General features: G+C 36.4%; 1 protein-coding gene across 1 annotated transcript; it reads left to right on the top strand.

Annotated features, from left to right (window-relative positions):
• Positions 1 to 780: 780 nt before the first annotated feature.
• On the top strand, positions 781 to 1,635 carry LOC149667273 (uncharacterized). The gene is made up of 4 exons (XM_089841387.1): positions 781 to 803; positions 860 to 1,046; positions 1,104 to 1,355; positions 1,421 to 1,635. Exons 2-4 carry the CDS (start codon positions 887 to 889, stop codon positions 1,633 to 1,635), a joined length of 627 nt encoding a protein of 208 aa, XP_089697513.1. The 5' UTR covers positions 781 to 803; positions 860 to 886.
• Positions 1,636 to 10,635: the final 9,000 nt, after the last annotated feature.

The raw sequence follows: 10,635 nt of genomic DNA, 5'->3' as shown, positions 1-10,635 counted from the left end.
TCCACCCACGAGTATGAGCCAGAAGAATTAGATATTAGTGATAGTCAAGAGGTGAAACGTTTTTTGGAAGAAGAGGAAGATGAGGGAGCTACCCTTAATCCCTTTGATGTAAGCTATACGCCATCAGAGTTGCCACAAGAAGATATTAAAGAGTAGGTTTTTAATTGGAAATATATATAACTAAATATTCACTCATTTTAATTTCATAGGGCTAGAAGTTTTAACTTGGACAACAAAACTGCCATGAAAGAAAGGAAATTTATAGTATTTGAGAGCGCGCTTCTTCAGCTGTTTAGCTTCTGTTTTCAATGCCTTCTGCCATGTAAAATAACCACTAGTACATGGGGCTCCATGGTTACTGTTACTGCTGAATGCGAAAGAGGACACACTAATGTTTGGAAAAGTCAACCCTTACTAGGACAGAAACCGTTCGGAAACATACTAATTGCGGCATCAATATTGTTTGCTGGGCTCAACCCCACACAGGCACTTCGTATGTTATCATTTTCTGGTATCCAGGCTATTAGCAGGACAACATTTTTTAGAATTCAAAAGTGCTACTTACTCCAATGTATTCGAACAGTAAGATTACAATTTTTATTATTTCATACTAGAAATTATAGTTTTTAATTTTGGCTTAGGTTTGGCATGAGGAGCAAATTGCAATTTTTAAGTCTTTTAAAAAAAAAGTTGAAATTGGGAGGCGATGCCAGATCCGATTCGCCAGGTTTCAGTGCAAAATATGGAACATACGTATTTTTTGAAAGCCAGATTAAAAAATCATCCATTTGGTTCTTGTGCAAGTAAGAAGTTTAAGGGAAATTAAAAACGAAAGCAAAATTGTAAAATTGATTTTTAGAGTACTGAGGTTAAAAACAGTGTAGCCATGGAGCTTGAGGGTTTAAAAAGAGGAATAACATTCCTTATGGATGCTGGTCTAAAAATTGCCTCAATCGTAACAGATCGACATGTGCAAATTAGATCTTATCTTAAGAAGTCTCATCCAAAAATTAAACATTTCTTTGACTGTTGGCACATGGTGAAATGTAAGATTAACATGGCACGCTGTACCCATAGCTCTTAATTTTAATATTGTCCCCAAGCTTTGAAGAAGAAAATTCACGCAGCAGCCACAAAGGAATATGCTGTTCTAGATGAGTGGAATAAAAGCATACAGAATCACATGTACTGGTGTGCTACTTCTAGCAAGGGTAAAGCCAAACTAATTCAGGCAAAATTCATGTCTGTGCTAAGACACGTGGCTAACATTCATCAAGGCCATGGTAAGCTCTTCCCCAAATGCACCCATGGCAATCTTTCTTTGGATGGTAAGAAGAGACAGTGGCTTATTCCAGGTAATGTTAAGTTTTACGAGTTATCGAAATTATAGTAACTTAATCTATTATTTTTAAATTTTAAGGAACAACTGTATTTGAAAAGTTAAAGAAAATTATAGGTTTGTTTGAGAAAGACATACTGCAAATATCACCAGAAACGCAAACCTCTAGCGTTGAAGCATTCAATTCAGTAATGATTCATTTCGCGCCTACAAACACCCATTACTCGTACCTTGGAATGGAAGCTAGGTCAGACTTCAAAGTGCACGCTATCTCTGTTATATCAATCTCAGAATGATTTTCTGTTTGGTCTAGAATGTTATTAGCAGCTCTCCATTTTAACGAAAACGCCAACAAAATACAAACCACGACTAAGGATGGAAATTTGAGATGGAATATAAATTTCCCAAAAGCCAAGAAAGGGGAATATTCCGAAAAACCTATTATGCTAGCATCCACTTTTGGTAAAAAAATATTTCTGAATTGCTACCATCCTATAAAAATTTAGAAATGAAAGACATGGTTTTGTTTTAATGAAATTATTTTAGGATACATTGAAAAGTTGATGGCCAAACTCGTAATAAATTGTGAGGAAAGTTACGAACAAGCTCTTATAGTGACAGAAGGCAGTCAACCAACAATTCCAAAGCCATTATCCACTCAATTTGAGCACCCAGAAAAGGAAGAAGCCATTGAGGCGTATCAATCTAAACGACGATTTTTAAATTAAGTCTCATAAAAAATTAAAAACCAACAAGATTTTAAGAAAATACTTTAATTTGAAAAAATATTGCACATAATAAAATGATTTCAATTGCAAATCTTTGGATGTTTATATTGGGAATGGCCCTGCTTCCATAAAACCATGATATTCTTCCGATGGATATTCTCTCCTGATTCTGTTAATAGCACAACTTGGAATTGGTCGCCTAACTCTCCTCCCCAATCTTCTATAAATCCAGCGAGTATACAACCGGTATATCAAATATCAGTATGTTCTAGAAACCAGCAGCTTTATGTATAAAATATTTAATAAAAATATTTTAAAACACAAACTCACGGATTTATTTCATCAGGTCTTATATATACATCCGACCCTGAGGATTTGTTACATCGAAGCTAGTTCAATTCAGTCTCAAATGATTTTGTAGAAACGCTAATCGGAAAACAATAGTCAACAAAAGCCTAAACCACGTGGTCGTACCGGATTGCTAGGGTGAAAATGGCGAGCCGACAGGCAAGAATGAAGCCAATACGCGCTAATCACGATTAAATGTGCCAAACATCTAACCTTAAAATTACGCGACAATTCACCAGTTACCGCTACAACTTAGAAAGAATCGTTCCCATAATTAATACAAATGAAACCTTAGGAATTCCTTATTTTATCAACTAGTAATGGGCTAATTAAAATTATCTAAATCATGGTTTAAACCATTCTAATTAAATTCAAAAATTGCCCCCAATTTCGATAGAATAAACCTTCACATAATTAATACAAATGAAACCTTATTTTATCAACTAATAATGGGCTAATTAAGTTAACCTAAATTATGGTTTAAATTCAAATTAAATACAAAAATTACCCTAATTACGATTTTAAAGTATGGTTGCAATGAAATTTTGCGCTTACCAAGTTACCACTTCGGAGTCACGTTAGTGAGAGAATAAAATTTCTATTACGTTTTTCTTACCAGCTGTAGGAATAGACCGCCAGGGGGCAAAGTGGCTCACAAGGAAAAAAATAGACCTATTATAATCAATAGGCCAAAAAAGGCGTGCGAGTCATATTTTTGGGAGAAGCAATGGGGAACGCGTCATGTTTCGGCCATATAAAGCGGCCTTTACACTCTCAATGTTTTGCACAAATTAAGTGGGGAACATACATAAAATTCATCATCTTTAAAATTTTTCCCAAGACTTTTCACTAACTGTGCAATATATATTGAAAGCTCAAGATATAGAACAAAAAATTTAAAATTTTATTGGACAAATATATTGATCATATTCCATATTATTAAATTATATTGAATATATTTTATCATAATAAAAATGTTGATGTTGAGTCCGTGGACCTCTTACAATTTTAATGACCACACATAACATATAAATCTTTAAATACATAGACTTTTTTCGAATGCGAAATATTGTTCGTATTTTAATAACATTTTGAGCAATAAAAACTCACTCAATATATATGTTCATTTTTTACGCAAAAATTGTCCAAAATTTACCGCAATATTATTTTCCATTTCCTAAAACATATTGTAGCATTACATTTGAACTTTGCACAAATATTAGTCAGAATAACGTTCTATTTATACTTTGTAACTTAAATAAGGGGCCCCACGTTTTTTGCGCAAATTATTGAGCAAGTAGGGTGCCCTTAACATTCGCGACTCAAAAACAGGGACAAAAACCTCAGGGAAATTTCGAATTTTTAGTAAAATTCAGGGAAATTTGCGTCAAACAGGGGCGGAGTAATTAGGCAAAATGTTCATAACCATACCCTCCATAGGATTAACACTACACTCAACTTTGAAGGCTCATAACTCTGGTTCTACTAGAGTTATGGTTATTTCTTTATGATTTTAGTGTCAAACTTATGGTTATTTCTTTATGCTTTTAGTGTCAAACTTATGGTTATTTCTTTATGCTTTTAGTGTCAAACTTATGGTTATTATCTTATGCTTAAAGTGTTGAACTTATTGTTATGACATTATGCTTATAGTGTCGAACTTATTGTTATTACCTTATGGTTATAGTGTCGAACTTATGGTTATTACCATTATTACCATAGACATTATTCGTGTTCTCGAAGCCTTTAGTTTGAATCTCCTGTCAGCGGTTTGCCATATTACCAAATTACCAAGCTCGCGGCTTTTGTTCTGCCGGACTCATGACGGTGTGTTTTACTATAACTGTATCTGAGACCTGACTAACAAAAACGCTTAACGGTTGCATTTTGAATTGCCTATGGCGCCTTATAAAATACCTTGCCCAAAGTGTGAAAAGGGCATTTTTGGGAAAGAAAAATACATCCCTTGCAAACTTTGCCCAGTTAGAGTTCACACGGATTGTATGAACCTGAAATTAGAGGAAGATATACTTGCATTCTGGGATGGTAATGAATCTAAGTATACTTGCAGTATGTGTAAAAGGAAGAGTAGTGAAGGTCTACTACCGATAAATCCTCCTGATTTTTCCCAAATTTTGGGCACAAATCACACCCCATCCATAGTAAACGCCAACGATAATAGAATTAATGTAATTTGTAGCAGGGACAAAGAGATTAGTGATAGACTATTATCCATTGACTTTCAAAGCTGTTCTTCCAAGGAAGACACAACTAAGACAAGAGTACCGACAGTTAACTTGACAACAGCCTCGGTTAACTCCATTAAAACGTATATTTCAAGTGAAAACTAGTCACTAAGACACGATTTTGCGGAATGCATCGCCAAACTGATAAGTGAACACACAAGCACAGTGCTAGATAATAACAACATTCAAATAGTAGTGCAAAAATCTATCATAGAAAGGCAAGCGAAGGAAATAAAGTCACTAGCTGTAACCATGGACGTTCTGGCAAAGCTGCTGCAGGCCTTGAAAACGGAAAATATCAGGTTAGCGACACTTACAATGGATACGTCGCGATTGGACACACTATTGGTGGAGATGCAATACCTAAAATCTGAAAACACAAAACTGGCAATCTTGTCCACTGATGTGCTATCCCCGCTTTCGGAGGACACGACAAAATTGGATAATTTGGCAAAGGGAATTCAAGCCTTGAAACTCGAAAACTCTAGGATATGCACACTATCAGCAGACACCCTTCGAGAGGTTTCAGAACTTAACAATAAAGACGATACTTCCCCCATGACCCGCATGCACAAGGAGACCGAGGAAAATGCTGAGCATGGTAATAATCGCAACAACCCATCGTGGGCTAGGGTCACGAAACGAAAAGCAAAGAAGATTAACCACAACACCACGAAAAATGTGAAAACTTACCAAGTTACCAAGAAGATAAAGCACGTGGTAGTCGGGAGCTTTACGGGGGCTCCATTCAAAGCAGCGGAAAAGGAACGTACCACCATTCTTCCCAAAAAGGCTGTTTTTGCGACCCATCTCGAAATTGCATTAACTAGCATCGACCTTACAAAATGGCTATTAGACGAAAACGGATTTAAAACAATTAAATGTCTGAAATTCAAATTAAAACATAACGAGTTCTCATCTTTCTACATATCCTCCTCTCACGACGAGTATGACAAACTGTTGGACAGCGAAATTTGGCCGAAAGACGTTCATCTAAAACCATTCCGTGGAAGTCTTTACAACAACCAAATAGATGCGGAGGGCGAAGAGTCGAGACCATCAAATAGGTCAATCGCGCAAGAACAATTCGCATCTAACAATGAAGACTCGCAGGCTACGAATAACACGTCCCCAGTGCAGAGTCCAAATAACATTAATAAGACACGTCCTCTAACAGAAACAGAAATAGTTGTAGAAGTTGTCAATTAAGAAAACTAGACTACCCGACCAATAATTGCCGAAGAATAACAAGTAAAAATTCTAAAGAAGACAACAGCAACCTGTAATATGGCACCGCTCAAATTAAAACAGCTCCGAATTGGCTACCAGAATGTACGAGGCCTAAGGACGAAATTAGACATTATCAGGACAAACCTATTGAGCAGCACCGAAGATGTAATCTGCTTGACGGAAACGTTCTTAAACCATACACACTTCGACAAAGACTTTGTTCCACTTGATATGCACGTTTTTCGAGCTGATCGCCAACAATTAAACGTTAAGGACAGGAGAGGAGGCGGGAGTCTGATTCTAGTACGAAAAAGTCTCTTGGTAAAGAGACACACTGAACTTGAGCTCCGACCGGAATGTGTATGGATTGAAATAGACGGAAGAAATGGACATAAGACTTTAATCGGGAATCACTATTTCGCTCCTAAAATAACAAAAGAAGAGCACGCGCAATATTTTGACCAACTTTACGCCAAATTAGAAAATGGCCCAGGCGACATTGTCATTGTAGGCGATTTCAAAATTCCTGGAGTCAATTGGGACATTGGTCAGACAAGCGAATGCAATTCTCGAGTAAAACCAAAGGCGGAAGTCGTTCTTCACTTTGCACTGAGTCTAAACTTGCATCAGTATAATTCTTTCCGAAATGTCTCTGGAAATATTTTGGATCTCGTTCTCACAAGCACAAATACAATGGTTCAGGCAGACCAGACACCACTAGTTGAAATAGATGTGTTTCACCCACCATTGTCGATCGTCATACGATTGAATGAGAACCTGCACATGGTACCTAAGAAAAACATTCAGAAACGATTCAACTTCAAAAAAGGAAACTATACCAACCTATATACTTACCTCCGTGATCAGTCCAGGGACCCTATTCTGTAAGCGTTTTTGCCCGTAAAGTTTTCGTGAACCGTAAAGATTACGGTCGGCAAAAACCGTTTGGTGAAAAAGTCTATTCTGTAACTTTCTGGACGAAAACTTAACGGTAACGGTAAACGTTAACTTTTCGAGAGCTCGAAGGCATCCGTTAGGGATTTTACGGTTTATAAAAGCATTGTTAAGCCTATTTCAAAAACACTATTATAGTGGTATAAACTTAATTGTTTACATATGTGTTTATTTTTGGCAATAATTTCAATTACGTTTCGAGAGTGATATTTAAATGGGTCTACCGATTAATACAAATGGAAATTCTTCGCGTTGCTGTGTAAGAAAGAATTCAATGCTTTGCGTGTCAACGCGTTTTTCGTGAAAAATAAAAGTTAATTTAATTAAGTTGACAATTTATAAATAATTAAATAGTGAAGAAATACCAAGCCAACAATCTGTCAATAGTTCAACTTAAGCCTAACGAAAACGGTATGATGAAATTTCAACGGGAATTTAAAAATTAACGGGAAAAATGTTTTTACTTAACGGAAAAGTTATAGAATAGCATTTTTCTCGAATTTTCATTTGGCCGTTATGCCAAAAACGGAAAACTGTAAACTTAACGGGAACCGTAATGTTTACGGGAAGGATCGAGAAAATTACAGAATAGGGTCCCTGGAAAGAGATACTAGCCGATAAGCCAGTTGACGATGCCGTCGAGGCACTCCATACCGTAGTCGATGACGCGATAAATCGATTCATACCAAAAAGTATTTGCAAATCCTCAAAATATCCACACTGGTTCTCGCCGGAACTAAGAAAAGCCCTGCGTCGAAAACAGTATTTCCATAGAAAGCATAAAAGATCAAACAATTGGATAGACCTACAAAAGTTTAAAGAGCTACGCAAGGAAGCTCAAAAGCTGCTAAGGATTGACAAGGACAACTATGGCCGATCAATAGTGAAGGAATTGAAAGAAAAGCCTCAAAATTTATGGAACTACATTAACAGCAGAATTAAGCCTAAAGTTAGAGAGAACTTACGATTGGAAGGGGTAAACAACGAAACCAGTGTCGACAATGAAGAAATAGCTCAAACATTCAAGCACCATTATGAACAATTATGCGGGGGGGAGAGAGATTTACTCACCGACAAGGAGCAAACAATAGTATTAAATAATATGAGAGGCAATTTATTACAACCTTTCCTTTGTCTTCAAATCACAGACAAGGATGTTGATGAGGCTATTAGAAACATTAAACCGAACAAGGCCATAGGAATCGATAATATCCCTGGATTTGTAGTTAAAGCCTGCGCGCAGTCGTTATCCAGTCAACTTAGGCACATATTCAATACATCACTGAAACAATGTGTTTTTCCAAAAAAGTGGAAAATATCTTTGGCGGTACCAATATTTAAAAAAGGGCGGAAAGAAGACGTGAACAATTATCGGTTGATAACCATTATCTCCGTATTTGCAAAGCTCTTCGAAAATATCGTACATAAGTTCTTTAGTAATTGGTTCCAGTCGGCTCTAGCGCCTTCGCAACATGGGTTTAGTAAAGGAAGATCAATAAACACGAATCTACTTACTTTTATGAATTTCTTGGTACCAAGAGTTTTAAACCAGAAGCAAGTGGATTGCATATACATGGACCTAAGCAAGGCTTTTGACCGAATGGACCATAAGATACTGCTTCTGAAACTATCATGGTACGGTATGGATGGCAACAAAAACGGATTTATGGGATAAGAACGTCGGATCGTAGCTTTAGCCTCTAGTACCATCTAGTAGCATACTTTGTTGAGAAACGTCGTCTGCTTATATTTTGACTCCACCCACAAATTCGATCTCTAGATTAGTAGCTATATACAGAATTTGTGGGTGGAGTCAAAATATAAGCAGACAAAGTTTGTCAATAAAGTATGCGAGGATGGGGAGTGAATTCGCTAACTCCGACGTTCTTATCCCATAAATCCGTTTTTGATGGCAAGATGTTAGAATGGGTAAAAGGCTACTTAAAGGACCGAACGAATTACTTAAAAATAAATCAAGATCCTACCGATATTAGTTTTAAAACCACCGTAGGAGTCCCGCAAGGGTAAGCTTTAGGCCCCCTACTATTTGTTATATTCATAAATGACTTACTGTGGACCAACGAGGACAACTCGCTAGCATACGCCGATGACAATAAGGCTTTCAACGAAATAGAAAGAGTACAAAACTGCAAAGAGCTAAACATAAAACTAGAAACCACAAGTGAATGGGGCAAGAGAAATAAATTACCGCTAAACCCAGATAAAACATATATAATGACATTCACTAGAAAAGTAAATTATATTCCATACCCCTACGTGATAGACGGGAAAGTTTTACAAAGATCCAAAACCTTGAAGGATCTGGGCGTATTGGTCGACGCGAAACTACTCTTTGTTGAACATATAGAAGCTATACAAGCCGAATGTTTCAGAAAACTATATGCTGTACTAAGAATAGCCAAGAACTTTAACAGCTCCACGATATTTATCGCACTTTATGTATCCTTGGTTCGCGTCCGACTGGAATATGGGTCATTAGTTTTTGGGGGCTGTAGTGCACATAACATAACTAAATTAGAAAGAGTTCAAAGAAAATTTGTAGAACTACTTTATAAGAACTTCCGAAACCCTTGTAAAATTGAATATCATTAAGACAACAACTTAAAATGTCTAAAATTCTTAACAATTCGAAATCGTCTAAAATATCTGGAAATTACTTATTTATACAATCTTAAGAACAAATTTATAGACTGTCCTTGCCTCTTAAGTAAACTAAATTTTAAATTACAAAACGGTGTGACAAGGGCAAAGAACTCTTTTCACATATTAAAACATTATCAAACAAACCCAATACTTAGAATACAAAAAAAATATGATGAATTAGAGAACAGTCCTGAATTATTCGAAAACATCAAAAGTCGTTTTAAATCAAATTTGAAGATTTCCTTAATGGGAAAGTAAAAATAGTAACGTGTTTTATTTATTAATTTATTTTTTCTTTTCTTTATTTTTATTTAAACGTTTATAGCACCGTTATATATGAAGTAAATTATTAATTGTTATTTATTTTAGTTAAGTTTAATGTTCAAAGACCTAATTTAACTCGTGTACGATTGTAAAAAGTACTTAATGTATGTTATCATGCACGAAATAAAATTCAATTCAATTCAATTATTAACATTAAACCTCATATATCAAAATGTTCGAGGGCTAAGGACTAAATCCAAAGAATTTTTTTCTAAATGCGACTCTAAATGATGGTGCAATCATCTGTCTCACTGAGACCTGGTTCAACTAAGCCACATTTAATGAAGACTATTTTCCGAACCTCTATAACGTTTATCGGGCGGATCGTCCGTCACTAGATGGCAAAGACATTCGAGGTGGAGGTGTATTAATCGCATGTCGTAAACCTATTAAGGCGCGTTTACAAAGGCGCGAGAAGTATAAGCTTAAGCGGAAAGTGGAAGCTGACTGACGATCTAACTTGTCGCGCGAAAACTAGCGTGTCGACACAAAGCTCACTCTCTTCCTTCTGTTTCGTTCACAAACGAGCTGCCTGAGGTGTGGTTCGTAAGCGCATAGTAGCGTACAATCGCGAAAACATAAACAACAAAAATGGCGTCTACCGTTTGTAGGTTGCTCCTTTTAAAAAAGAAATTATTGCTTTTAAAAAAGAAAAGGCTGAATAAATTGCGCAAAATTAGAAGTAGGATGGAACGCCGATGGTGGGTGCATCCAATTTGGAGAAATAGGGCTAACGAAAGCTATTTTCACACTCTGTAGCCGTATTCAGCTAAAAATTCACTAATACGACCACGCCCCCTCG

Source organism: Phalangium opilio, unplaced genomic scaffold (assembly GCF_054372755.1).
Source record: "Phalangium opilio isolate 3A_F unplaced genomic scaffold, DU_Popi_V2 ptg000059l_1, whole genome shotgun sequence".
Taxonomy (NCBI): Eukaryota; Metazoa; Arthropoda; class Arachnida; order Opiliones; family Phalangiidae; genus Phalangium; species Phalangium opilio.
The sequence above is the reverse complement of the archived record's forward strand: the minus strand, read 5'-3'. Positions and strand labels throughout refer to the sequence as shown.

Bases quoted from the DNA above. Each gene is read 5' to 3' on its own strand.
- LOC149667273 (XM_089841387.1), top strand. From the start codon at position 887: ATGGAGCTTGAGGGTTTAAAAAGAGGAATAACATTCCTTATGGATGCT. The intron at 1,047-1,103 runs GTAAGATTAACA...ATTGTCCCCAAG, and splicing joins CTGTTGGCACATGGTGAAAT to CTTTGAAGAAGAAAATTCAC. The intron at 1,356-1,420 runs GTAATGTTAAGT...TTAAATTTTAAG, and splicing joins GAGACAGTGGCTTATTCCAG to GAACAACTGTATTTGAAAAG.